The sequence below is a fragment of the Dryobates pubescens genome, chromosome 20 (genome assembly GCF_014839835.1).
Source record: "Dryobates pubescens isolate bDryPub1 chromosome 20, bDryPub1.pri, whole genome shotgun sequence".
Lineage (NCBI taxonomy): Eukaryota > Metazoa > Chordata > Aves > Piciformes > Picidae > Dryobates > Dryobates pubescens.
Window position 1 is genome coordinate 14429304 of NC_071631.1, and position 27122 is coordinate 14456425.

The 27122-nt window shown below is 60.3% G+C and overlaps 2 protein-coding genes across 11 annotated transcripts in view; both read left to right on the forward strand.

Moving 5' to 3' along the window:
- Positions 1 to 27122, forward strand: part of USP36 (ubiquitin specific peptidase 36) — a 74414-nt gene that overhangs the window by 2845 nt on the left and 44447 nt on the right. For 2 of the 5 annotated variants that reach the window (XM_054170383.1, XM_054170385.1), the window contains exons 6-20: positions 345 to 412; positions 813 to 883; positions 1266 to 1348; positions 1677 to 1788; positions 2186 to 2326; positions 2634 to 2734; positions 3045 to 3177; positions 3392 to 4060; positions 4704 to 4816; positions 5374 to 5868; positions 6123 to 6283; positions 6666 to 6821; positions 7079 to 7194; positions 7292 to 7421; positions 7495 to 8111. In XM_054170383.1, the coding sequence (XP_054026358.1) occupies positions 345 to 412; positions 813 to 883; positions 1266 to 1348; positions 1677 to 1788; positions 2186 to 2326; positions 2634 to 2734; positions 3045 to 3177; positions 3392 to 4060; positions 4704 to 4816; positions 5374 to 5868; positions 6123 to 6283; positions 6666 to 6821; positions 7079 to 7194; positions 7292 to 7420 (2548 nt within the window). In that variant the 3' untranslated portion in view covers position 7421; positions 7495 to 8111. The other 3 variants (XM_054170384.1, XM_054170386.1, XM_054170387.1) reach the window with 3 other exon arrangements.
- On the forward strand, positions 8313 to 26705 carry CYTH1 (cytohesin 1). Of its 6 annotated transcripts, none has more exons than XM_054170390.1 (13): positions 8313 to 8364; positions 18026 to 18108; positions 19119 to 19183; positions 19917 to 19983; positions 20176 to 20294; positions 20638 to 20718; positions 20847 to 20959; positions 21031 to 21179; positions 21280 to 21391; positions 24211 to 24287; positions 24546 to 24617; positions 24986 to 25140; positions 25367 to 26705. In XM_054170390.1, the coding sequence occupies exons 1-13, from the start codon at positions 8337 to 8339 to the stop codon at positions 25443 to 25445; spliced, it is 1200 nt and encodes a 399-aa protein (XP_054026365.1). In that variant the 5' UTR covers positions 8313 to 8336; the 3' UTR covers positions 25446 to 26705. The 6 variants fall into 6 exon arrangements, with proteins under 6 accessions (XP_054026365.1, XP_054026369.1, XP_054026364.1 ...); XM_054170394.1 differs by lacking the exon at positions 8313 to 8364 and adding an exon at positions 13040 to 13365 and having other exon boundaries at positions 21280 to 21392; positions 24209 to 24287; positions 25367 to 26704; XM_054170389.1 differs by lacking the exon at positions 8313 to 8364 and adding an exon at positions 13175 to 13369.

Consider the following 27122-nt stretch of genomic DNA (forward strand, 5'->3'; position numbering starts at 1 on the left):
GGTTTGGATCCTGTCCCAGCTGCTGAGGAATCCAGGCATGCTTGCTAGCTCAGCGTCGTCTCTGTGGCTAGGCAGCTTTCCTATGGGCTTTCCATCCTGGGAAGTCTGCAGTGTCCAGCTCTGAGCTCTGGCCAGGAGTTTCTGCTCTTTATAGAAGAAAGTGCCCATCAGAGCCTGGTGCACTGGACAGTAAATTGGCAGAGGCTGTGACTTCCCTCTACCCTCGGAGCTCTGCAGCCTGTCCACTGCCCAGAGCACACAGGGGAGCTGTCCAGAGGACGTAGGTGTGTCTCTGGGGGTGGCTGGTGCAGAAGGGAGAGTGTGAGATCCGCTGCTGTCTCTAGGTTGGATCGCCAGACCCAGGCCACAACGCTGGTTCACCAGATCTTTGGAGGTTACCTGCGGTCCCGTGGTGAGTGCCAGCTGCCAGGCCCTGGGCTGCTGTTTCCCTTGCAGAAAAAATCATTTTTGGGAGATGGCTAAGCATTTGTGAATGATCCTGAGCTGCAGTTGGTCAGTTTTATAGTCCCTGTGGATCATGACTCCTGTTATGGGGATGGATAAAGCTGTTGGCCGTGGGTCCTCAGCTCATTACCACCAGCAATGTGTTGCCAGCTATCTACCAGCACTTGCTGTCCCAGCATACAGTGGAACTGCCAACCTTCCTCCTTGCCAGGCTGTGAGTCCTGGTGCTCACACCCCAGAGCCTAAACCCAGAGAGGAGGGGAATATTAGAGCTGCCTGTGTTGTGTTGGGGTGGTGGTTGGTGCAGGTGGTGTGCCAGGGTGTGCTCATTGCTCTTTCCTTTGCAGTGAAGTGCTCAGTGTGCAAGAATGTCTCGGACACCTACGACCCTTACCTGGACCTGGCACTGGAGATTGGGGTACAGCAGCAGGGTCAGGGGTGGGGAGAAGCTCTGCTTTCATGGGGGATGCTCCTCACAACTGCACTCACAGCTTTCTATGCTCCTTCACTGTCCAGTGTTGAGTCATGGTGCAGACAAGAGGGAAGCAGCTGCCACTGTTACACTGCCTTTTCAGAGTGTGAGCCACAGCTCCTCTCTGGTGTTAGGGATACTGCAGCTGTCCCTCGTGGTATGGTAGCCAGTGCCCAGCTGGTGGAGCCCCACAGTACAGTCTGGAGCCCCACAGTACAGTCTGGAGCCCTGTGCTTATGCACTATGTTGCCTCTTGGGGCCAGTGTCTTGGCAGAGAGCTGTGCTATGGCGTGGGCAGGCCTGACTGACCTCTCCTCTGTCCTTGCAGCAAGCTGCAAACATAGTGCGGGCGCTGGAGCTGTTCGTGAGGCCAGACCTGCTGGGTGGGGAGAATGCCTACATGTGTGCCAAGTGAGTTCATGGGGCTGCAGGTGGCAAGGGGCCTGTGGGTGTGCTGGTGGGAAGCAGGTGAAAAGCTTCTCACAATATGGGAGGCATTCTCTACCTGCTCCATGGCTGAACCATGAGACAACAGCCATGGAAGCCTGCAATGAAGCTTGCCACTCTACTCCCTCCTCTCATGAGAAGGACCTGGGCCAGCAGCCCTGGCCGTGAGCAGGTGCCCTGGAGCGCTGCCTGCTGTCAGCAGGGTCATTTCCATGGGGTTTGCCACTCAGCCAGGGCTTGCAACCATCTGGGTGGTGGGACAGCTTGAACAGCTCCAGCTCTTCCTGTGCAGATGCAAGAAGAAAGTGCCAGCCAGTAAACGCTTCACCATCCACCGAGCCTCCAATGTGCTCACGCTCTCGCTGAAGCGCTTTGCTGACTTTGGGAGGCGCAAAATAACAAAGGTGAGTGCTGGGGCCCAGAGCTGGGGCTGCCTCCTGGCCTGAGGCCGTGTGCCCAGAGCTGGGTGGGAGGTGATTGTGTGCCCGGTGTGAGCTCTGCCACAGTCCTGCATCCCGTCCCTAGCTGTGCGGTGGGAGTTGGGCTCATCCTGGCATCTTCCTCACCGTGACCTCTGCTTGGGGATTGCAGGTCCCACTCTTTCAAGAGATGGAACTTACAGGACAGCTGGGCTGGTCTTGCTCTAGCATACAAGTCAGCCTGATCTAGTTGGGGATGTCCCTGCTGACTAGAAGTCAGACTAGATGACCTTTGGAGGACCCTTCCGGCCTGGACCATTCTGTGATTCTATCTATGAAAAGCCTCTGCTGTGCAGGCTCCTGAGACATCCTCTCTCCACAGGACGTGGGGTACCCTGAGTTACTGAATATCCGCCCTTACATGTCTCAGAAGAACGGAGATCCCATCATGTATGGGCTCTATGCGGTGCTGGTGCACTCGGGGTTCAGCTGCCACGCAGGGCACTACTACTGCTACGTGAAGGTGAGCCCAGGGCTCTGTCTTGGCACCCCCTTGGGGCTAGGGGATGGTGGGTCCTCATGGGTCCCTGAAGTGCACAGAAGGGAGGGTGCTGCAGCAGGTGTGCATGGTGCAGAGCACTGGATGGGGAGTACAGGCTGTGCTCTACCATAGGAAGTGTGGAGGCCTGGTCTTGCAGAGTCCCCTTGCCTGCCCTGGGCCTTTGCTAGGTTTTGGGGAGGGCAGCTGTGCTGACAGGTGCTGTTTCTGTTGCACTTGACTCCAGGAGGGTCCTCAGACACAACCCAACCCTTCTCTTCTCCTTCCACAGGCCAGCAATGGGCAGTGGTATCAAATGAATGATGACCTGGTCCGTTCCAGCAACATCAAAGTGGTCCTCAACCAGCAGGCCTATGTGCTATTCTACCTGAGGTGAGAGCACCCTGTGTCTCCCAGGCCCTCTGCCCCCTGCTCTCAGCATCTGGGATAGGGCTGCTAGCACATCCCTGGGTGTGGGAAGGAGCTTGGCCCAAGTAGCCCCAATGCCTTTTTCTGTGTGCTGGCTTGGAGAAGGGTGCAGAGAGGGGCCCAACACCAACCGCTGTTGTGGCTTTTCTGTAGATTGGGAGCATCTCATCTCCTCAGAGCTTCTGTCTCCTCTTTCTTGTGCTCATCTCCAGTGGGACCATTCCAATTGCTCAAACCCTCACAGTAAATGCGTGTCCTCCTCTGCTTTCTCCAGAATCCCCAGCCCCAGGAAGAGCTCGGAAGGGGTCATTGCCAAGGCTGCCTCCAGCCTGCCTGCTCGCACTGTCAGCTTCTCCAATGAGGTCAAGAAAACTGTGACCAATGGGTCTTCACCACTGGTGGACCGGGTGAGTCCTGAAGGCTGCTCTTGGCCAGTGCTCCACTGTTCTGTGAGGACCCATGGGCTGCAGCTTCTCAGGGGAGGATGGTTTGCAGGAGACGCCCTGCTGAGGAAAGGGTTCCTTCATGCATCTGGAGAGGGACAAGGAGGGTGTTACCATTCTGTGTCCTTGACTCCTTGGGTTCTCTCCTTGCTGAAGTTCTCTCTTTCTTCTTGTCTAGAGATCAGACACATTGCCGGGGAAGAAGCTGCCAGGGCCAGAGGAGGTCGGAATCCCTGTGGCCCGTAGCACGTCTGGGACAGGGCTGAAGCTTCTCAATGGAACTGCTCCACCGAAGCTGTCAGCTGGCTCCCTGTCACCCAAAGTGCCCCTCAGAGCCACCTGCACAGCCACAGTGTTGCCTGATGACACAGCCCAGAGACTCAAGAAGTCGTTCTCCTTCCTGCAGCGGCCTCCCACTCCCAGAGCAGCTCAGGGTTTCTGTGACATCAGCAATACAACTGGGGTTAAAGCAGAGCTGCCCCGGCAGAGCTCCTGGGAGAGCAAGCAGTCACCTACCTCATCCAAGCTGCTGCTGAGCAATGGGGAGAACACTGGGATCCTGGAGAGGGACTCCAGCGGCAGCAGCACTGCCAGCCCAGCACACAGTGTCGGGGGGAAGCTGGCCAAAGCCTCCCAAAAGGCCAAGAATGGAACCAGCAGCTTCTGCACCTCTCAGGAAACAGATTGTGGCACAGACCTCCCTACTGGCCCCAGTGACGAGCTGGCTGCCCCCAAAGACTCCAAGCTGGTGAAATTGAAAACCTCCCTGTTGGGCAGCGCTGCTCTGGAGATGAGCAACATCATGTCTCCCCCACCAGCCAAGAGACTGGTGCTCTCTGCCAAAAAGGTGAGTCTGAGCTTCTGCCTGGAGTCTTCAGAAGACACCTTTTTGCCTTCTGAGCTGCGGCTTATACAGTGGGCAAGCACAGAACTAATGCTGGGTTTCTTCCTAAGCCATAGGTGGGTGGGGAGAGCCCTTCGGCTCCAGGGCTGTAGCAGTTGCTCTGCCCTCGCACTGGGTCAGGGTGTGGGGCCAGGCCCCCACTGTTGTTCACATCCCTGAGTGATGCAGGAGAAATGTCTCCTGCCTCCTTGTGCAGGATTGAGGGGTGGCTGTGGCAGTCCCTTCTCTGGCTACCATGTCCCTTGGGGCGAGTGGGAGTGGATGACATCACAGCTGGAAGGCTGTGGAGCTGTCCCTCCCCCGGAGGGCGGTGTGGGAGCAGCCCCCTCTGGGCGCCGCTGTGCAGCCAGGGCTCAGGATGCTGCGCTGGGGTTTCTGTTCTTTAAATTTCCTTCCTTCCTTTTTTCCTTTGTGCCTCTAACTGAAAACACTTCTGATTCTTCTTCTACCACCCCCACTTCCCTCCCCCCGTCTGTATCTGTTCCCCTTCCCTTTCTCTGGGCTCCCCTTTTTATTTTCTCCTCTTGGCTCACGGAAACCTCTTTTCTTTAGACCACCAAGTTTTTATTTATGTCAATAACTGCAGGGCAGCAGCCTGGGGAAGGCGAGCGGAAGTGACCGCCAGGCACAACCTCACCCACAATTTGCTGAGCACACCACCCACCCTGACTCTGCTGCCCAGCCTTTCAGCAGAGCGAGGTAAGCAGTGCCAGCCACTGCCAGGCTCCTGCACAGCGGCAAGGCCTGTAGCAGCCTTGGGATAGTCCACAAGGCAGCCATCTGGCATCTCATCTGGGCATGGCAGCCTGCTCTCCTGTTCTGGGCCGGCAGGGCTTGCTCTGGATCATAGCTGCAGGGCATCTTCCCTGACTGTTGGCACAGAGTGTGAGGAAGTTTTGTAGGCTGTGAGTACATGGTAGTGTTCCTGTGGGATCAGGAAGCACCAGTTTGGTCTAGATCTTGCTCCAGGTCTCCCTTGTAACCTTCACCATCGACATGTGCTGCAGCAACACTCACTCTTTCCTAATCCTCCCTGGGACAGTTTGTGCCCTGCATATGGCTGGCACTGGGCAGGTGCAGGGTCACTGTGTGCCCTTGAAGCTGCTACTCTGGGAGCAGGGTCTGATTCACATTTTGTGGCTGAGATGGTGGCAGTAGGGTGCTGTGCTTGTGCACCTCAGGGTGGGGAGGAACAGAGGGGCTCATGCTCCTGACTTGGATTTCAGATCAAGTCAACTTCTTTTCCTGTCCTTCAGGCTGTCTTCATCTGCTCTCAAACTCCCGAATCCTGAAAAGCCTGCCTTCAGCTGCATCCTCAACCCAACCCTTCAGCTTCCAGCCTCTTCCCTGGCCAATGGTTCCACTGCCCACCCTTCACACCACCTTCCTTCCTGCAGCAGGGAGAAGGGGTCCAGCCACATCACCCCTGGTTCCTCCAAAAAGAAGCGGCGAAAGCAGCAGCATGGAGCAGAGGGCAGCTCTTCTGCTTCACCTGTGAAGGGCAAGGATGAAATCGCTAAACCCCCCAAGAAGAAGAAGAAACTCTCTCAGGAGGGTTCAGTGTCCCTCATGGGGAAGGAGGTGGAAGGCAGGGGTGGCCAGGAGGGGCTGAGCTGTGAGGACATGGATAGCAGGCCTAAGCAGTACGTGTCAGACCCCATGAAGCCCATTTCCCATCTCAAGAAGAAGAAGAAAAAGAGGAGAGTGAAGGAGACAGAAGAGTGCTGCTTTGAGACACTGTCCTCGGGCAGGTGAGGGACTATGGTCATGTGAGAGTCATGTGCACCTCACTTCCCCACATCGGGCTCCCTGGGCTGTGGGCAGGTGCCTCTTGGTTTTCTGTGGGTGGTGTGAGCCTTGCTTGGGAGCCAGCTGACACACTGGGGTGGTGCCACACCTGCCTGAGTGCTGGGCTGTGGATGTCCTATGCCTAACCACCCTGCAGGGAGTTCAAGCTTCCTGCTCTGGTGTGGCTGGAGTGGGCTGACCCTGCTGCCTTTCCCAGCTCTAGGGGAGTTGAGATTGAGCTCTGGAAGACAAAGCAGCGGCCAAGTGTGGAGCCTGGGAGTGGGGAGAGCGAGCACCGCAAGCGGAGGGAAAGCCTTGGCAGTGCAGCCGTGGAGTGCCCGGCTGCCAACGGCACCTGTGCCTCAGACAGCACCCCAGGTATGACCGTGTGCCTGCAGCCTGGCAGGGGAGAGCCAGCCGCTCCTCTGTCCATGCAGCCCCTCAGAGCACTGGTCTGCAGTCCCCGGTGCTTGGTGATTTCCACAACTGTCTGGTGGTGACCTATGTGTTGCTCCTAGAGGGCTGCCCAGTGTACCCTGGCTGTGGTGTGCTCCTCTCCACATTCCTGGGGACAGGCCCCTTGAGGGGTGCAGATTTACCCACAGCTCCTTCCTGCTCAGGACAAGCCCCATGTGCCCAAACACTCTGTACCATCAGGATCTTGTTAGTCCTGGCAGTGTCTCCTGGGACAAGATCCATCTTGGAGATGGAGCAACACAGGAGCTCCCTCCAGCTTGTCCTCACCTGCCTGTTTCCACAGTGGCAGCACACACCTGGGATAGCCAGCACGGAGATGGCCACAGGCACTGGCCAGCTACCCAGAGCCCTGAGCCTTGCCATGGGGCTGGCACAGCACCTGGGAGTGTGGTGGAGGAGCTGCTGAGGAACTCCTTGGACAAGGCTTACGGCAAACAAGGTAACCCCTGTGCACCTGCATGGGCAAACAGCCACACAGCTGCCTCGCTTTGAGCCCTGGATGTGGGCAGACCCCTCCACTCTCACAGGGCCTAAGCACCCCCAGCACCAGTGTGGGCAAGCCAAGGGTCTCTTGGGGGTTCATGGAATAGGGTATTGGAGTGAGGTACTCCAGTGTCTGGCCCACGGTGGGGCTCTGCACAGGTGGGTGTGGCAGAGCACAGTGTGGTGCTCCCTGCTGACTTCACTTTCCCACAGTTCTGACCTGGGAAGGTGAGATCTCAGCTGTCAGCCAGGATGCCATTCAAGATGCAACCTGGGCCCGCAGTGAGACCATCATCGACGAGTGGGACAAGGAGTTTGACAGAGGCAAGGTGAGTGCTGGCCATATCCTGGGCTGGGACAGGGTAGGTGAGAGGAAGCAGAGACCTCTGCATACTGACCTTATTGAGCCTTCCTGCCTCTGCACAGGTAAAGAAGGTGAAACTGAAGCGGGAGCGGAGGAGACATTTCAATCCCTTCCAGCAGTTGCAGAGCAAGCGCAACTTCTGGTCCATGACACATCCTGCCAAGGTGGCTGGCCTGAGCCACCGGCTCTGAGGTGAGTGAGCCTGGAGGGTCAGGGAGTAGAGCAGCTGCCTGGTGGGATTCTAACACTGCTCCTTTCCTCTCAGGTCAAGATCTGCATCCCCAGTCAGCGTCTGGAGCAGTCCCAGGTGAAGGACAGACAGGGGAGCAATGGCTGGGAGATAGTCGTGGACTTTGCCGTGCAGGGGACACCAATCCCATGTCTGTCCAGGACACTTTGCCTTCCTTTCACAGAGATGCTGTCCCTGAGGGCCCTGGGGTCTTGATGGCCTGGGGTTACATTCCTGTGCTCCCCAGCCAACCTGCCTTGTCCAGGCTCCCCTGTACCTCTAGGCTGCAGTAGCCCCTTCTCCCACCCAGCCTCGAGTTTAAGGCTTGGTGGGGGGGACTTCTGGAAAGTGCCTGCAGATCATCCCCTCTACTCTGGGCCTATGTGCCAATCCCTGGCTCCACGTTGGGAGGGGGATACCAGCCCCTGCTGCAGTGCTGGGATCACCAGGGCTGGTGTCCCCTTCTCCTGGGTACAGCTTAGGGATCTCTGTCTCTCGGACCCCACCTGCACCCTGTCCAGCTGCCCTCCCACCCCCACAAACTGCGAGTCGCAGTGACTCCATTGCCCCCCCTCCGGGTAGGGCCCCGCTCCCGCCCGGCCCCGCGCTGGTCGCGGGAGGTGGTGGCGAGTCCCGCAGGGACGGGGCGATGTCGCCGGCACTGCGAGCAATAAACTCGTGGTGCTTGAGATGGCTCGGCGCGTTTCGGCGCGGCCCCGGTCGCGCCAGCGCGGCAGCCGGGACGGCTGGGCACTGTGGGCGGGGCATGCGCGGCGGTGGGCGTGTTCTCGGTGGAGCCCGCCTATCTGCGTCACGTGCCGCCGCCCGTGGCGGCTTCGCTGCCCTCGTCACGCGGGCGGGGCCGGAGCCGCGGCGGGATGATGATGGAGGAGGAGGGCAGCTACGGTCAGTGCGGGGCCGGGAGGGGCCCGGTGGGGATGGTGATGGGTCGGAGGGAGCGTCCGGCTCCCCGGGGTGGGCTTTGAGACTCCTTACCTGGGCCGGGCAGCCGCGGAGTGAAGGTGCCGGGGCGGGTCCCGCACCTCACGGGCACGCTGCCGGCGGGGGCCTGGGCGGGCGCTCCCCGGTTGGGCGGAGGCGGCTCTCCCGGGCGGGCGGGAGTGTTTGAGGTGAGCCGCTCCCAGGGGCAAGACAGGTTGGCGGCTCCGGGGAGGGCTGGGGCTCGGGCTCTGCGGCGGTAGGACCTGCGGCCGCAGGTGACAGAGCGGCGGTGGCTCGGCCGGGCGGGGCCGCGGCCTTGGCGGAGAAGCAGGGTGGAGGAAGCGCCAGGAGGAAGCCGACACCCGGTGCCCAGCGCGGGGAGAGCTGCTGGGGGTCGGTCCCTTCTGCAACCCCCGAGCCTCAGCGCTCCCATTTCACCGGCGGCGCGTCCTCATCCTTCCCGGGGTTCAGCCGCCCTCCACAGTGCCAGTGCTGCCTGCAGTGTCCGTGCTGTGGGGCTCGGGGACCTGCTGCCTGCAGTGTCCGTGCTGTGGGGCTCGGGGACCTGCTGCCTGCAGTGTCCGTGCTGTGGGGCTCGGGGACCTGCTGCCTGCAGTGTCCGTGCTGTGGGGCTCGGGGACCTGCTGCTTGCAGTGTCCGTGCTGTGGGGCTCGGGGACCTGCTGCCTGCAGTGTCCGTGCTGTGGGGCTCGGGGACCTGCTGCCTGCAGTGTCCGTGCTGTGGGGCTCGGGGACCTGCTGCCTGCAGTGTCCGTGCTGTGGGGCTCGGGGACCTGCTGCCTGCAGTGTCCGTGCTGTGGGGCTCGGGGACCTGCTGCCTGCAGTGTCCGTGCTGTGGGGCTCGGGGACCTGCTGCTTGCAGTGTCCGTGCTGTGGGGCTCGGGGACCTGCTGCCTGCAGTGTCCGTGCTGTGGGGCTCGGGGACCTGCTGCCTGCAGTGTCCGTGCTGCCAGACCACAGTCCTGCTACCTGCAATGTCAGTGCTGCGATGCTTTGAGACCTCCTGCCTGCTGTGCTTGTACTCTGGGACCTACTGCCAGACTCAGGGACCTTGGTGTCAATGCTGCTAGGTCCTGGGACCTGCTGCCTTCAGCATCAGTGCTGCAAGACCACAGACCTGCTGCCTGCAGTGTCTATGCTGCCAGGCTCTGGGACCTGCTGCCTACATGCCTTCCCTCCACCACACAATCTTTGTATTTAGCTGATGCCTCTCAGCACTGTCTGAGCTCAGGCTTTGCAGGTCTGCAGAGCAGATTGGTGTTGATGGCAACCACTGGATGTCTCCCAGACTGTTCCTGCTTGAGAATGTCTGCCTGGCACTGGAGCACTTGGTGTGCCCCTAGGGCCTGTTTCCAGGGTGGGCTGAGTGGGGTGAGGTGGCTCATAGACTGCATGTCCTCTCATACATGTGCATATTACTTCCCTGCTTTTTTCCATCCTCCCTGTCTACAGAGCATTCCCTCCCAGTGCCCAGGAGCAGGAACAGGCAGGAAGGTGTTGCCTGTGCCCTGACCCTCTGAGGCAGGTTCCTGTGGGTTGGCAGGTGGGTTTTCCATGAGCAAGGGAGGACTTTGCTAATAAGAAGGCTGGAGTCTGCCTGGATGAGATCTGAAACCAAGGTCCTGATGGAGGAGCTGGTGACTCTTCTTCCCAGGAGCTGAGGTCATCTGGATGCTGCCAGTGCCAGCTGCCAGCAGTGTTGGTTCAGGAGCCGGCTTCCTGCCTGCTGCAGTTGTGCAGTGCTGCTGATCAGCAGGCTGCTGTTCCACCCCAGAAGTGACTGTGCTTGGTGGTGGGGAGTGGACCATGTGAGATAAGGTGCCAGCGCCCAGCCCTGCTGGTGTGTGGCTTGGCAAGGGCGTTGTCAGATGCAGCCCATTAGCAGGAGAGTGCTGCAGGGAGCGATTCTGTGAGCAGCCTCTTGCTGCTTCCCGGAATCGCCTGGAAGTTGTCCCAAGTTGTCTCTTAGCATCAGAAATCACCTGCTTACCACACCACGAGGGCAGGATGCAAGGATGGGTGGCACAGTCACCTCCAAAGCCTGTGTTGTAGGGACTTCACAATCTGCAGCTGCCCTGAAATCCTCAAGCTCTGTTGGTTTTGCAGAGGATGATTTGTGAGGCCTCAGCATGGTGGGAACCCATGCTAGTTCCCAGAGCAATGGGGAAGCTCTGGCTGAGGGGATTGTGCTGACACCAGTGTCTGCCCCATGATCCACAGCCCCTCTCCAGCCCGTCTGCCTCAGCACAGAGCAAATCCTGGGGTGAGCAGCTGGTAGCACAGATGCAGCTCCCCCCCCACTCCTTCCAGGGCTGCACTCCCACCCTTTTCCCAGCATCTCCCCATGGGGATACCAAACCTGTCCCTAGGCCGAGCATGGCAGTGGGCTCTGCACACCTCTGGATGGCAGAGTGGTGGTGGTGCAGAACTGACCCAGCTGTTCTGTCCCTCCATGCTGCAGCACTGGTGAGCAGCCACAGGAGCATGATCCCATCCTGGCACCGTGTCCTGAGCTGTGCCCTGTCTTAGCTCAGGCACAGCCCTGTGGTGAGGGGGATTGGGCAGCGCTGGTAATCCTGCAGCACCCGAGGGATTACTGCTTGCTCTGGCCTGAGGGATTAAGGGATTTCTCTAAGCGGGGTTGATGCAGCCTCTACAAAGCAGCTTGTGCCTGGGGGGCCACACTGTCTAGGACAGGATGACTGGTACCAAGAGGTGGGGTAGGCTCTGTGAGGGGAACCCTTGAAGGAGGGTGAGCTGCCAGGTCCCAGGTTGGGTAGTCTCCAACAGGCTCTGGCCCTTGGTGTGGGCTCAGCTCGTTCAGAGACAGCTCAGGACAGTGGTGTGCATCTCTGCACTGAGAGGACTGGTGCTGGGGGGAACAATGCCAGGGAGCTGCTAGTGATGCACCAGCTGTTTCCCTGGCATGTCACTGAGGCAAGCTAGGGTAAGTGGCTGGGCCCAGTTCAGGGAGCAGCTCTTCTGTAGAGCTCTGGGGCTCACACATTAAAAATACGGGGATAGTGAGGGGATGGCACCGGGTTCAGAGAGCAGACCCAGGGACTGGGGCTCCAGCAGCGCAGCACTGGACAGGGGCAGCTAGCTGGTTCCTTTCCTGAGATGTTCAGAAAGCAATAAGCCACAGTGCTGATAGTTGGCAGTTACACACCAGGAATACAGTGGACTCATGTGTCCCCAAGTGGCTGTTCAGCCTGTCTGTGCAGCAGGTCCATCGCAGCAAGGTCAGGGTCAGACAGTTCTGCTCTGGGCCTGGGGAAGAGGGAGGCTGGTGAGGGAGGCTGCTCCCTAGGGCTCTGCTTTCAGAGCCTAGAGCTGTGGTTAGCAAACCCAATGTGTTTGTAAACACCCACCTTGCCTAGGCAGGGTGTGAAGATCGAGCTGGGCATCCAGGTGCTCAGCATGGGAGATGCTGCCTGGCCCCGCTTCAGGCTGACTGGAGCACCCATGGGTGCCCTTGCCACACAGGGATTTGTCCAGATGCCAGTCCAGGCCTGGAGCAGGCACTTGCCACACAATGTGTCCAGCTCAGGCCCTCTGTGCCCCTGGCTGCTCTCACCTGCCCTTTTGTCTCCTGGTGATGTGTTAACCACCACTTCAGTGCCTAGGAACAGGGAAGTGATGCCAAAACCAGAAAGTCAGTCACCAGGAGGTCAGTCATGTCAGCAGTGAGTGCCTGGCTGCCTTTTTTTCTCTGCCTTTCCTTCCATCTGCAGCCACATAGCTCCAGGGAGTCAGGGTCCCCTCCTGCTCTGCACCCTCCTGCCTGGCTCAGGTTTCTTCTAGTCCAGCATATCCCAGTGCTTGCTGGTGCAGGTGAGGGGAGCTACTAGCTCCTGGCAGCCAAGAGGCAGCAGCCAGGCTGTCTGCAGGACGCTGCCTCCTGCTCCAACAGGCTCTGGGGTTTGTTACTCACAGCCATGCCCTGTGCTTGGCGATCGTCCCTGCTCTGGGGGAGGGAGCTGCTGGTCCGGTTTGGGTTCACCCGGCGCCTGTGGGGCTGGGGAATGCAGGTGCAGCAGGGCTGGAGGGAGGGAGGGCTGTGCTTTCTCCCTGCCTTCATAGCTGGCCCAGAGGTCAGATTCCTGGGGCAGGGCCCCCTCGGTTCTTGTCACAAGATCCCTCTGCACCCCATGACCGCAGCAGATCCAGAGGCACCTCTGTTGCCGCTGGAGCTCAGCTGTCCTTCTGGCATCGCCAGGGGCCTGGCACACGGTACAGCCAGCTTGCCTGTGCACAGCGCAGGCTGGGCCTGTCAGGGCTGTGCCAGGATTGGTGACCAGGCCCTGCACCCCACAAGTGGGGGGCCATGCAGCACCACCCCCCAGCTCCCCATGCCTCACCAGAGCTGCCTTGTTTCTTGGTGCAGTTTCCTTTATGCAGAGCTGGTTGCTATGCGACCGCCAGCTCCTGATGCTTAATGCTCTAATACGGAGGGATAAAACCACTCTAAAAATACCCTGCTGCTGGCCCCCCACGGGGGCAAGGGGCTGCTGGGGGACAGGCAGCCTGGGATGGAGGGTTGGGGGGGGCTGCTGGGGATTTCCCCAGCTCCTTGTCCTCTAAGTGGCTTTGAGCCACCGTCCGGAGCATCTCCAGGAGCGGAGCGTCGGCAGCGAGCAGGCAGTGAGCGGCAGGGATTGGCTGCGGCCGGCGCGTGGGCTCCTGCAGCTGCAACAACCCTGCTGGAGCTGCCTTCCCCGGCTCCAGCCGGAGCGAGGAGTCCTCCAGCTGCCCTGCCTGCACCTTGCCCGCAGGCCCCAGCACCAGGGAGCCTGCTGCTCCGCCACACGGCACCTTGCCAGGCCTCTGCCTGCCCCTTCGGAGCTGGCAGCGTCCTGTGCAGGACCTCAGCAGCATGGGGACAGTCAGCGAGCTCTGTGCCTCCAGTTTCCAGGCCTTCCTCTGCCCTTCGGTGGCTGCCAAGGCAGGTAGGCTTCTTTGTGCCCTCCTCTCTGCTTGCTGCAGGGTCCCTGTCCTCCCGGCAGAAGTGGCAGTGCCCACAGCCCTGGCTCTGTATGGCTCGCGCTGACAGCGGCAGAGAGTCCTCACCATCTTGCTGCCTCTTTCCCCCGCACGCTACTTGGCTTCTGTAAGCACTGAGCCTCAGCAAAACGGCTGGGCACTGGGCTGGCTTGTGTGGCATTGCCCTGCAACTGTGCTGGGTGCCATGCTGGTATGGGGATGCTTGGGAACTGCTGGCAGCAGCCAGGAGGATGCTCACAGCCCTGGTGCGACTCTGACAGATCCTGCCCCAGCCCCTCACCCTCCTGCTCCGCTCTGCCCTGGGCAATGTGTGTCTGTCTGTCATCGCTGCTGCTGTCTGTGGGTTCCTGCCCAAGCATGGGACCAAGGGTGACTGTGCAGTGGGGCACAGGTATGCCAGACCTCCTCTGGCTGGCCCCACTAGCAGCTGATGCCAGGCATCAGCAGACAGTGCTCCTCTTGAGGCCCAGCACAGTGAATGGTGCCAGTGAGGTTTCTGCTGGGCTGCCCTCCTGGCACTTGTACAGGAGTGCATGTGGACACGTCTGAGCTAGTGCCCCTCTGGCTGCACCGTGGGTTGGGGGTCTGGTGTGGGGAGGATGGGAACCTGGAACCCCTAGGGAGCAAGGCAGCAGAAGCTGCAGACGTGGGTTCCGCAATGGGCTCTAGGCATGGGGAGTGGACGTGACAGGCAGGGCTATGCCAAAGCAGGATGTGGACTTTGGCCAGCTCTGGGCATGGGGTCTAGCCACCTGGAGGGTCTTTCCTGGAGTCGACTGTCCCCAGACCCTTCTTCTGACAGGCCTTGGCTGTCAGCAGGGAAGAATGGGGCTGATGCAACCCAGGATGCACACATGTCGCAGTGAAAACAGGATGTGGTGTGCTGAGATAGGTAGGAAGTGTCAGGGGGCCCCACGGCCCCCCCAGCTATGGGTTACAGCTGGCAGCACCCTGAGCTTGTCCCCACAGTCTGCCTAAATCTGTTGCCTTTACTTCTCTGATGCAGCCCAGTGTGGGCTGTGGGAAGCCTGGCTAGTATTGTGGAGCAGCTGTGGCCCCAAGGACCACCATGAGGCTTCTGAAGCCCTTCCTCCCCTTGCTCCATAGCTGGCATTCTGGGTGCTATTTCTCCATCTGTGCTGCCAAGCAGGATTTAGCTGAGTCAAGGCAGCCAAGGCTCACACAGCGTCTCCAGGCAGCTGACAGTGGGATGAGAACGTGGTGGGGCCAGTCATGGCCCTACAGCCTTCAGAGCCTGCTGCACAGTGAGTCCATATGGAGTGGTGGGATCCATACAGGTACTTCAGGGCAAGAGGCCAAGACAATGGAGAGCAATCTCCCACAGGCACCAGCATCATTCCTGACCCTGCTCCTGCTCCCAGCTCTGATCCTGTCTGACTGTGTGAGCTATTGTGAAGTCTGCAGCAGGCACAGCTTTCCTGGTCCTGCCTGGGGAGCTGATCCTGCTTTGTTCTTCACCTGCAATAGGAGGTCTGTCAGAGCTGGAGCTACAGGTCAGGGCCAGAGGTCAGCCAGGGCGTGTGCTCTGGGTCGTGGAGAGGAGGCGATCCCAGCACTTCTGCAGGGAGCTCAAGACAAGCTGGGTCAAGCGTCCTGGTGACCCCTGAGGAATGGAGGGCTGGGAGCCCAACACATCATATACCCCAAGCCCAGGGCTGCGGAGCAGGGCCCTGGCTGCCCTGTTTCTCCACTCCGCCGGGAGCAGAGGAGTTAAGGCGGTGGCGGCCCCGGGCTGGCTGCGGCAGGAACAGGGTGTTGCTGGTGCTGGCTCCCGGCAAGGCCGGGATGACGCCCAGGCAGCCCCGAAGCTCATTGGCCCCACGCAGGCCCTGACTCAGCCCAGGAAGCACCGGGGCAGGCAGGTATCCGCACCTCGGAACAGCAGCGCTTCTCCAGAGCTTCTGGCACAGGCACAGCCCAAGGAGCCGGGGGAGACGGCCTGCCAGGATGGTGCTGAGGGCAGAGGAAAGCGGTGAGCTTGGCCCAGGGATGCAGGGAAGCTGGTGGGCAGCTCTGTGTTTGCCCCAGTCCTGTGCCTCCATCTGTGCCCACTTGTCTCAGGGCGGTAGGGTAGGAAGGAGCACGGGGACTGAGCTGGGTCTCCGAGTGTCAGGAGAGGCTTTGCTTGGGCATGGTGGGAGAGGGGAACGTGCTGCTGCTGTGCCCCTTAGGGATCCTGGGGCCCAGGACAGAGACGAATCCTTCTGGTGCCCTTTGTTGCACTCCTGCTACCCGCCTGCGGGGCCCTGGGGCAGCAGGAGCTGTGGGAGGCCCTGGGCCCCCTGCACTGGGGTATGTGCTGGTGGGGAACAGATGCTGGCACTGGGATGACCTGGTCTCGTGGATCTCTGTGCCCTGATTCCTGTGCTGGGCTGAAGCCAGGGCAGCTTCAGCCCCCTGTTCTCTGCAGCTCTGCTGTGCCCACGGCCAGCCTCTCAGGAGCCGTTTGGCTCAGCAGCGCAGGGTGGGTGCTGAGCAGAACGCTGAGGAAGGGTTAACGCCCTCTTCCTTCCCCAGCAAAGCTGCGTCTGGGGTTTCTCTTCCTCTGGCTGCTGCTGACACGGCTGGGCCGGTGTCACGAGTGCTCAGCCTCTGCGCAGGCAGGGAGGGACCTTCCTGGGCTTTGGTACAGCCCTGCTGTCCCCCTCTGCCCTGCAGCATCTTGCCCCTGGGCCTGTCCAGACCCCTGCTTGCTCCCAGGTCATTAGGGCAGGCTGCCAGGGCTTGCTTGGCTGGCATCAGGGCCTCACTCGGCTGGCACCAGCTCTCCAGGCTTTGGCCAGCTAGCCTTGGGGCAGCAGCCAGCTTGCTTCAGGGCAGGTCCAGCTCTGGCATTGAATTTCCCTCCCCTGCAGCCACAGCTGGGCAGTAGGGTTCTCTTGCACACGTTCCAGCAGAGGGATTTAGAGGGGTTTGTGTCTGACAACAGGCGCAGGGCACAGCTCGGCCCTCCTGCAGCGAGCCTGGGCTTGCTGGGTGCCCTGGGCGCTGGGCAGGAGGGGCTGAGCCCCTGCGGGAGCGGTGCTGGATGGCTGAAAGGCACTGGAGTGTATCGATAAGGCAAGGCCTGCAGTGTTTCGAGTTGAAATTACTTCCAAGCTGGTGCTCTGAGCTGGGCTGTCTGGTTCCTGCTTCCTGGTGTCAGAGACTGAAACATTGGGCAGCGTCTGGAGGGACACGTCTGGAGGGAGGGTGTCGCAAGCTGAGGCTGCCTCCAACCTCGGCAGCAGGGGATTCTTGTGAAGGAGGAAGCTCGTCAGAAAGCCTGAGCAGAGCCTGGGAAGTGCTGAGTCCAGAGATTCTGTTTGTGCGGTCGCCATCACCTCGGGGGTGCGTGTGGCTCCCACGAAGGAGGGGGAGGCTTGGGGAGAGATTATGCAGGGTTGAGGACGGTGCTGGTCTGAAGGTATGTGATGTTTCTGGGCACTGGTACAGGGCAGGTGGCTGTGCTGGGGACGTTCTGGGTGAGTCTGGGCTGGCAGCCGGGGTGGTGGCCTGGAGACCATGGTCGAGGCGGCACACGGGGCTTGGGCAGCATTTAACAGCACCGTCTGGGGAGGGAGGGAAGCAGGGGCCTGTCCCCAGCATGCCAAGCAGCACCAAGCTGATGGGTGCTGCTGCCACCTCCCTTGGGGACAATGCTCTGGAGGAACAGGACATAGGTGTTCTTTCTGGTGACCTTGGTGCAGTGTGCAAGGGAGCTGCTGGAACCCACTGACAGAGAGAGGCACTGTTGGGAGTGTTGCTGAAGGAGCAGGTAACCTTGGGGACAGGAAGGAACAGGAATGGGCTGCCCTGTTACTGCAGAGCAGGAGGTCACGCACTGGGGAGCACCAGGAATGTTCCGGGAGCTGTGGAGCTCAGGAGCAAGCAGGAGCGTGCGGTGACTTGGGGTCTGAGCATCAAGGATGGTGTTGGGGAGGGGGTGCCTGGCTCCCATAGGGTGACAGCAGGGTGGAGATGTCATGGCATGCAGGCAAGGTTTGTCCAGAGGGTGTACTTCTTCCAGGCTTTGGCTTGGAAGGTCAGATCCAGTGTGGAAGGGGTTGCTAGGGCAGCCAGGAGCTGGTTTTCTCTGAGGCTGTCCTGGTGTGACAGAGCAACTCAGGACTCCAGGTCCAAGTGGAGCCTGATGCTGTGGGGCACAACAGAGCAACCCAGACTGAGACAGGCATAGACAGCTGGGGTACAGCAGAGTTAAACAGGCCTTGGTGCCACAGCTAGGGGAGCACTGAACCAGTCCTGGGCTGTGCTAGCCCTCAGTGCCCTCATTGCCCTCACTTCCCAGCTGCCATGGGCTGAATCAGCAGGAGTCAGCAGTGCCCAGCTCCCCCGCTGCACCCTCTGCGCAGCGGGGCGATGCCCAAGCCCTCGCATTCCTGGCATGCCACGGGTGGCACTTGGCTGCTGCATGGGGACGAGGGCACTGCTCACCGTTCCGGCTCCTCCAGGCACCCAGCAGCTCCGTGTCCTAGCTCCTGACGGGCCAGGCTGCCGGCTGGGAGCTGAGGCTGTGCCCAAAGCCTGGCAGGGATAATTGCCACGACCACATGTGCTGACCTGGCTGTGTCTCTGCTCAGTGCCCAGTGACCTGACCCCGGAGGAGTGCCAGGAGCTGGAGAACATCCGCCGCCGCAAGCAGGAGCTGCTGGCTGACATACAGGTGTGATGCTGAGGGCCACCCCCTGGGGCACAATCCCCCTGTCCCAGGCACTCAGGGCTGTCCCCTGGGTGGTGGGGGACTGTCTCTCTGCCCATGTCACCCTGTAGCCCCATCCAGGGTCTCTCACCCTGCTGCTGGGAAAGGGGAGCATGGCCCAGATGATGCAGGAGTAGAGCTGCATCAGCCCTAGCCCAGGCTGTCTATAGTGGCTGTGGGATTGGGGTGCATTGTTCTAGACCGCAGAGCCCAGGCAGGAGCAGACCTGTGGGTTAGGTTTATGCTCCTATGCCCTTTAATTGCCAGCCTCTGGCTCTCTGTGGGACTCTAGTGGAGCTTCTGGAGCTGTGGGAACCAGAGGGTAGGGTGAGCTGAATCCATGATCTGCTGCCCTGCTGTCTGACAGCACTGGACCAGGGAGAGGGTCCCAGCAGGGAACCTGGACCTGGGCTGGCAGCCAGTCCTCTGCAGAGCTCTGGCCTCTGTGCTTGTGCCATTCCCAGTGGCCTGGGGTACCAGCATCTCTGTGCCAGCCCCTCGCTGGCACAGGCAGAGTCTGTGTCTCTGGGCCACTGCCTTGGCAAGCAACTGCGAGGTCAGTGCTCATCTGGGACACTCGTCAGTCATGTCCCCGATTAAGGCAGCAGAGGCTAATCACTGCCATATGCTGAGCATGATCTAAAGGGATTAGGAGGTAATTCTGTTACTCTCTGAATCTCTTCCTTCCTGCATGCTTGGAGCATGGTGATGCTCGGGGGGGATTAGCAGCAGGGTACAGCCAGCCCCTTCTGTGAGTGCCCCTCGAGTTGGTTCAGTCCCTGGCAGTGCTTGGGATGGGAAAGAGGGAAGTGAGGGGAATCACCCGAGGGCTGGCTCCTGCTTCATCCATCCCTAGTCCATAGGAATGCCCTGCCTGCTCTTGGAAGTGGGAGGGAAGGTTAGGGCTGGGGGTCTGGAGGGTTTGGGGGAAGGGGTGGAGGCACCTCCTGTCTCACTGCTCTCTCTTCCCTCAGCGGCTCAAAGATGAGATAGCAGAAGTGACAAATGAGATTGAGAACCTGGGGTCCACGGAGGAGAGGTGAGTGCTCTGCTGGCATGGCTGGGTGCTGGCTCACTCTCACCCTGTGGCAGCCATGGGCACCGAGCAGGGCAGCCCAATCCTGTGGGTGCTGGGGCCAGTGGCTTTCCCAGGCACACTGAATTCCCTGGAGCGGCAGCAGCATCCCAGTCTGAAGTGCTGCTCCAGAGGTCTGTTTTCCCAAGCATCAGTCCCTCTGTCTGGCCACTGCAACTGTCAGACTTTGTTATTCTCAACTGCTGCAGGCAGTGCCAGCCTGGGATTAGAGGGTCCCAGCAGTCGACAGGAGCTGAATCCCAGCATCATTTTCAACTACCCACTGGGGCGTGAAGGCTGTCACCTGAGGCTGGCCCCACAGGGGTCTGGGGGCTACTCTCCCCAAGGCCCTGTTAAACCCATCTTCCTCCAGCCTCCACCCATGTGGAGTTCACCTGCTGGGATGCTGTACCCAGCACAGTGTGGTGATCTTCTGTATAAGGCAGTTGCTCTTTGCTCTGGGACCTGGCAGACTGAGAGCAGTGCCATGCTGCTCTGCCACAAAGCGGGGCAGAGCCATGGAGCAGTGTGCCAGCTTTGCCCTGTACAGGTTTGATGGAGGGGGGCTGGCTCAGGCTGAATTGCTCAGCTCCTGTTCAGTCCAGACCAACCCCTCCCTGCAGTGCCCTGACCAAGGGGGTGGGCAGGAAGCAGCAGGGTCCCTCCTGGGTGCTCAGAGCTACTTTGTGCCTTGCAGGAAAAACATGCAGAGGAACAAGCAGGTGGCCATGGGAAGGAAGAAGTTCAACATGGATCCAAAGAAGGTACAGTGGAGTGGGCTGGGTGGGGAGCAGAGTGTTCATCAGCCTGTCTGGGGCCATGTTGGGCTGTGCCACCTCATGGTCCAAGTGTCTGCTGGGACAGAGCCAGCTCCCAGGGCAGGGGCTGGGGAGGAATTGGACAGGGTGGTGGAGTCAGCAGCAAGCCCCAGAGCAGCACCTCTTGCACCACTCCAGGGCATCCAGTTCCTGATTGAAAACGACCTGCTGAAGAACACGTGTGAGGACATTGCCCAGTTCCTTTACAAGGGAGAGGGCCTCAACAAGACAGCCATCGGTGACTACCTGGGCGAGAGGTACGCTGGCCTGGGGGCGGCCTGGGGCTCCCAACGTGGCCTAGGGTTTCACCACCTGAGAGATGGGACACTGCAGCTCTTGGAGCGTGCAGAGTAGCTGAATGGGGGTATCCAGGGGCTGGGCACCGAGTGCCAGGGCCAGCTTGGAGCTGTTTGATCCATGGCTGGCACTTTGGAGAGGCTGGTATATGCATACCAGCCCAGGTCTCAACCTCTGGGAGTAGCTGCAGGGTCACCCCACAAATGAGCTGAGTCTGGAGTGGGACAGGGAGAGGTGGAGCCATTTGGCAGTCACAGGACTTGCTGATCATGCATCCCTTGTGCTCTGGCTTTGTTCCCACAGAGACGAGTTCAACATTCAAGTCCTGCATGCCTTCGTGGAGCTGCACGAGTTCACCGACCTCAACCTTGTGCAGGCCCTGCGGTGAGCAGATGGGGCCAGGAGCTGAGCTGTGTCTCATCATGGGGGACAGGCAGGGGGCTGGAGCAACGTGAGGGTGCTGGAGGGTGTATGGAGCCCCCAGACCAGCACAAACATCTCACTCTTTGCAGGCAGTTCCTGTGGAGCTTCCGGTTGCCTGGGGAAGCGCAGAAGATCGACCGGATGATGGAGGCCTTCGCCCAGCGGTACTGCCAGTGCAACCCTGGCGTCTTCCAGTCCACAGGTGAGCACCTGCCCCAAGCCCTCTCCCTGACTGTTCTACCTCGCAGCTGACTGTCCCCTCTGCCCCTGCAGACACCTGCTATGTGCTCTCCTTTGCTATCATCATGCTGAACACCAGCCTGCACAACCCCAACGTCAAGGACAAACCCACGGCGGAGCGCTTCATCGCCATGAACCGTGGCATCAACGATGGGGGGGACCTGCCTGAGGAGCTGCTCCGGGTGAGGGACGGGCCGTGGATGGGCTGAGGCTGGGCTGCAGAGCTGGCCCATCACAGGGCTCCTGAGCAGAGCAGAGCTGACACTGTGTATTTTGTACCAGAATCTCTACGAGAGCATCAAGAATGAGCCTTTCAAAATCCCTGAGGACGATGGCAATGACCTCACCCACACCTTCTTCAACCCTGACCGTGAGGGCTGGCTCCTGAAGCTCGGTGAGTGCTGGCAGCTCGGCAGATGTGGCCTGGGAAGGAGCTGGGCCATGGGTGCAATGCCCTTGGGCTGCATGCACCTTGCCAGCTGGCCTGCCTCCCCACAGCCTGGCCCTGTGGAGGGGTGAGAGGCTGGATCTGAGGGCACTGTGGGGAAGTAGATCCAGCAGCCCTCTGTTTTTCCTGGGCTGCTCAGCAGGAGCGAACTCGCAGCAGACAAGGCCCTACGGGGCAGCTGGGTGAGCATCCCGGGGGATTCTGCCTCTAGGCTGGGCAAGCCCTGGAGCGCAGAGCCTGGTACCAGGGTCTGGTGTTGGAGCACAGAGACCACAAGGCCCTTCTCATGACCAAGTCATAGCAGGGTCCTGTCGGAGCAGGCCCCTGGGAGCAAGTGGCGAGCTGCCCCAGGCTGTGTGTGTCCCCCCTCTCCATGCCACAGACCAGTCCCTGCCTCACCTTCCCACAGCATTATCACCTCTGCATCCCAGCTCCACATGCAGGCAGCGTGCATGGCATCCCCGCGGCCCTGCTCCACAGCCCGGCTGGCAAGGCCAGCCTGCTCCACGCCCTGGCTCCTGTGGCTTTTCTTCTTGGCAGCTCAAGGGAACCCTCTGCCTGGGTTAAGCAAGGCCTAGGTGTCAGCAGGAGTGGGGTCTGTTGGGGGCCTTTCCTTGGGGCTCTCACTGGGGACACAGATTCCTGCCCTGTTGCCACCCCCTGAGTATGGGAGAGGAGTCTTATCCCAACACTGTGACCTGATGAGTGCAGAGTCCAGTCCTAGGGCTGAGCATAGACCATCTGCTTTCCAGCTCTGGGCTGGGGGTATCCAGGGAGAGCCCCATAACTAACAGCCTCTCCTGTCCCTCAGCAAGCCCAGTGCCTTGCTGGCGAAGGGCCTTGTGCACAGCAGGTTGGCATCCACCACGGCTGGGGCTGCTAACCACCGAAGGAGGCAGAGAGGCAGCAGAGCAGCCATGGGTTCCGCTTGTGTGGCAGGGAGGGACCCCCTAGAGAGGCCATGGGGCAGGGGAAGCCAGGGTGGGCACCCCTGCAAGTCCAGGAGAGCTGTCCCACAGAGCCACAGCGAGCCAGGGCAGGTTGGCCCCCATGGCAGTGCCACAGGCACGGCCCCCAACGGCTTCCCCGCTGCAGCCCCCTGACCCAGGCGGGGCGAGGGAGGTTCTTTGGGGTTTCCTCTTTTTTTCTTTTTTTTTCCCCCCCTGTTTTGTTCCCCTTTTTTATTTATTTTTTTTTAATTTTCTTTTCTCCCTCATTTGTATGTTTCCATGATTTTGGCTCTTCCTTTCCTTGCCCCCCAACTCCAGGAGGTACGTACCCCCTCTCCCTGCTCTGCTCACTGCCGCTGGGGCTTTGTTTCCTTTTCGTTTTTAATTGCTGGTGATTAGTCTCATCTGCTGCTGCTGCTAACCACCCCCACCGCCTCGGGGACCTCGCCTGCTGAGGGGACAGCCCCACCTCTGCCGCCACCGAGGCAGGGAAGCAGGGCACCTGCCCTGCGATGCCAAACACTCCCCGAGGTCTGCTGGCCCCCTCCGTTGCCGCGGTGCACCCAACAGCCCGGGGACAGATGGGGCTGCAGCCATGGCCACTCCTTGCCCAGTCTGTGCTTTGCTGTGTCTGCAGGCAGCTCGGCCTGGCCACGATGGGTCTCTGCCACTCGTGCCACACGGGATGGGGATGGCTTTGGGGTGTCCTCAGGAAGGGCCCCAGCCCATGCCTGGGGAGACTGGGGGCACAAAGTGTGGAGCTAGAAGTGAGCAGGCAGGAGCCATCTACACTGTACTGTTGCTGTGTGTCATGCTACAGGCTTGCAGCATTTTCCATTCTGAGTGCTGTCACTGCCCTCACTCCAATGCCTGCAGCTGCTGGGTGCCAGGGGTGTTGGTGCTCCCTCCAGGTCGGCACTGGCCCTCAGTCCTGTATGGCTCCACAGGCCCTGCCTGACCCCACAGAACCCTGCAGGCCCAAACCCTGGCTCCTCCCCCTCCCTATGCCACAGGACCCTCCCCTGGCACCTCAGCACATGGCCTCTTCCCATCCACAAGCCCTGGGAGAAGAGGTGGTGCTAGGGAGGTGCAGTGGCTGGAGGGAGTCAAGCCACAAGTTTTAGGTTGGGCTTGGCAGGAGGGAGGCTGAGGGGTGGTTTCTAGGAAGTGCTGGCCCCAGCCTGGCTCTAGTGCATGGGACTGGGGTGGGTGGCCAGCTGGCATGGAGGAGCAGGGGGCATGGAGCCTTCCTGGCAAGCTGAGGGACATGAGCACAGCACCCAGCCCACATGGTCTATGCCAGACTTAGGCAGCATGGCCTGGTGGGTACCTGTCTGGCACTGTTGCATGGCCAGGGCACACTGGCATGGTGAGGGGGTGTCTGGCGCAGGGCTGAGTGTACCCTGAGCCTCGGGAGCAGCATCTCCCTCTCTGGTGACTGTTGTGAAGCTCCTTCTGACCAAACCTCCATGAGCCATGGCCCTAGGCTGGTGTCCTGCTGTGGCCCTGGGCTGTCCTGGCTGGGATGCCTTGGGACCTCCCGAGGGCTGCCTGCCTGCAGCATCTTCTGGCCGTGCTGAGTCAGCATTTTGGGTGTGCCCAGCACCTTCATCACCCTCCACCTCCATCCTCATCCATCTGCTTTCCGCTCCTGCTCGTGCCCTGCCCGGCCTGGTGTGTGCTGCCTGGCTCTGCTTGCGCCCCGGCGCCTGGTGCTTGGCTGTGTGTCTGCCTGGGCTCCAGCTCTGCCCTCGCCGTGTGCCCTGGCCCACACCATGCCAGGGCTGCCCCCAACCCGCCCCTCTCTGCTCTCAGGAGGCAGGGTGAAGACGTGGAAGCGTCGCTGGTTCATCCTGACGGACAACTGCCTTTACTACTTCGAGTACACGACGGTCAGTGGCCTTCGCTCGGGATGTGTTGAGCTGGGCTGGGGAAGGGCACCAGACCCAGCCTCGTGGCACCAGTCAGGCACAGCGTCCCACTGTGGGGCTGCCCCACTGCCTCCTGGGGTGCTGGTGACTGCCAGAGTTCAGAGTGCAGCAGGGTGTTGGGGAGGGAGCACGTTGGCAGCATCCAGCCTTGCCTGGGGCATACAGGTGAGGTTTGGTAGGATCTGGCCTGTGGCTAAAGTCTCTGCTTGGTCCCACCAGGATAAAGAGCCCCGTGGCATCATCCCCCTGGAGAACCTGAGCATCCGTGAGGTGGAGGACTCAAAGAAGCCTGTGAGTGCCATGGCAGGGTCCCCTGGGCCCGGAGGAGCAGCTCTGGTGCTCTGGTTGGGGCAGGGAAACCCAGGAGGTGCTGCAGGCCCCAAAGGATATCCCTTGGAGGACCCTGCTATGGTCACTGCCTCCACCCAGTACAGCAGCTGGGTGCACAGCCAGGCCTGGACACTGCAATGTCCATGGCTGGTGGCAGAACACATCTGGAGCTGTGGGGTGATGGGTCCAGTGTGTCCATCCCTCCCTGCTGCATTGGGGGTGGCTGCGTCAGGGAAGCACCTGCAGACCCAGTGCTCTGCCCCATCCCTCCCAACCCAGGTTCCCCTTTGGGAGTGGGGGCTGCCTCTGAAACATCTTCTCTCTCCCAGAACTGCTTTGAGCTTTACATCCCTGACAACAAGGACCAGGTGATCAAGGCCTGCAAGACGGAGGCAGATGGGCGCGTGGTGGAGGGCAACCACACAGTGTACCGCATCTCCGCCCCCACGCCCGAGGAGAAGGAAGAGTGGATCAAATGCATCAAGTGAGTGCCTGGGGTGGATGGCAAGGTGCTGGGCAGGGGCACAGCAGGGACCTGAGGGGAGTGGGGAGCAGTTCTTCCTGTCGCACCCTTCAAGGATAGAGGGGAAGAGGCTTTCCCAGGGGCACAAAGGGACCTGGCCAATGCTCTGCCAGGCAGGACAAACCCAACCCTGCCAGCAGTTCTCAACATGCTGCGTGGATAACCAGAACCTTGTTCTCCCTGCCAGGGCAGCCATCAGCCGAGACCCTTTCTACGAGATGCTGGCTGCCAGGAAGAAGAAGGTCTCCTCCACCAAGAGACACTAGCAGCCTTTGCTGGCCCTGCAAGGTTGGCATGCCCCTGGCAGCCTGAGCCTCTCTCCTTCCTGGAGTGCTGTGGGGCTGGAGCCACACTGCAGCCAGGGCCCAGGACCCAGCTTCAGCTTCGCAGTTTCTTTACCATGGGCAGAAGGAGCAAGCACAGGTGTCTTGGTGACTCTGGCCCCACCATCGCTGCCTCATCTCCAGGAGAGTCTTCACAGGCTGGAGCTGGGACGTGGACAGCCCATGCACACAGAGCCCCATCCTGCCCCAGGCTCAGCTGCAGGATGTGGAACGCCATGTGTCTGTACCATCCTCCCTCCCACCTCTGCTAGTGGGCACCACAGGCATCCTCCCTGCTTCTGAGCCCCCCCAGCATGCATGTGGCTGCTCATGCTGCTGGATCCTGCCCCCAGCACCCTTGTCCTGAAGCACTTGGAGTGTCCCATCAGGGACATGATGGCTGGTGGTTAGCAGTTGGTGGGTTTGGGCTGCTGAAGGTGCCAGGCTGAAGGTTGGCACCCCGGGGTGACTGAGGGGACCTGCAGAGACATGACTCCTGGCTCTCGTTGTAGCGGGCCTGTGTCTGTCCTGGACTGACCCATGCTGCTGCCTTGGACCCTCCCAGCTGTCCCCTGCACCAGTGCAGGGAGGGCTGAGGGGCAGGGAGTTGTTGCTGTCACAGCATACGGGTGCCACACGGGGCACAAAAATGTCCTTACCTATCTGGGGTGCCAGAGCTCAAATCAGGACCCTGGTGTGGCAGCAGCCGGTGGCATTGCCCCTGCGAGTCCTTGCGGCAGGATCCTTGGATGAGGAGCAGGGTAGGTCTTGCCAGGGTGGCCATTGTCCCCTTGAGCATGAGCCCTTCCTCTGGAGCAGATGGTAGGATGTGCTCGGAGCCTGTGCCAGGGATGGCTGCTTGTGGGGGAGGAAGGGGTCCAGCTGGGCTGGGGGCTGCAGGCCCCCCGCCTCTGCCTTGCAAACACCTGTGTCTTGTCCTGTTCCCTGGCCACCATGCACGGTCTGGAGAGAGGCACCTGGATCAGTATTAGTCTATTTATCAGAGGTGTAAATACTCCTGTATAGTTTTCTCCTTTTAGATTATTTTGTATGTGGGGTTGTTCTGTGCAGAGGCCTCTCTGGAGGGCTGGGGGGGGGGCAGGGCAGGATTTTTTTATTCTAACTTTTTTGGTTTTGTTGTTTTGGGTTTGTTTGGTTTTTTTGCCACAGCCTTGTAAAGTAGAGCTGAGGATCTGCAGCAAATAAAGACTGAACCACGCTCAGCCTCCTGTGCTCTGTGTGCTGCTTGGGACAGGCAGAAGCAGCAGCCCCCAGCCCCGTGCTGCCACCCCCTGCCCTCTGCCCAGGCTTTGTGAACAGGGTCATGTTTCTCACAGCCCCCAAAATTTCAGTGCCCAGTGCCACAGTGTTGCCGTGTTGAAGCTGGCAGTGCTGTGGCCAGCATGGTCCTGTGTTGAGCTTTCATCTGTTCCCATCCAAAGCCTCTCCTATCTTGGTGCCCTTGCCAGCTCCCCTCAACTTGCTCCTGGCCACCAGGAAGTAGCCTTTGGAGCCTTGCTGCAGGATGCAGCATGGTTCCTAATCTTGCATCCTGTGTGCCACCCACCCACTGTGTAGTGGGGCTGGCATGGAACTCAGCTGGGCATAGGGCCACAGGGA

What these genes read in the sequence shown, in the direction of transcription:
- CYTH1 (XM_054170389.1), top strand. Translation starts at nt 13,297, where the DNA reads ATGGGGACAGTCAGCGAGCTCTGTGCCTCCAGTTTCCAGGCCTTCCTC. An exon ending in ACTACTTCGAGTACACGACG is followed by an intron (nt 24,288 to 24,545) that starts GTCAGTGGCCTT and finishes TGGTCCCACCAG; the next exon opens with GATAAAGAGCCCCGTGGCAT. An exon ending in TGGAGGACTCAAAGAAGCCT is followed by an intron (nt 24,618 to 24,985) that starts GTGAGTGCCATG and finishes TCTCTCTCCCAG; the next exon opens with AACTGCTTTGAGCTTTACAT.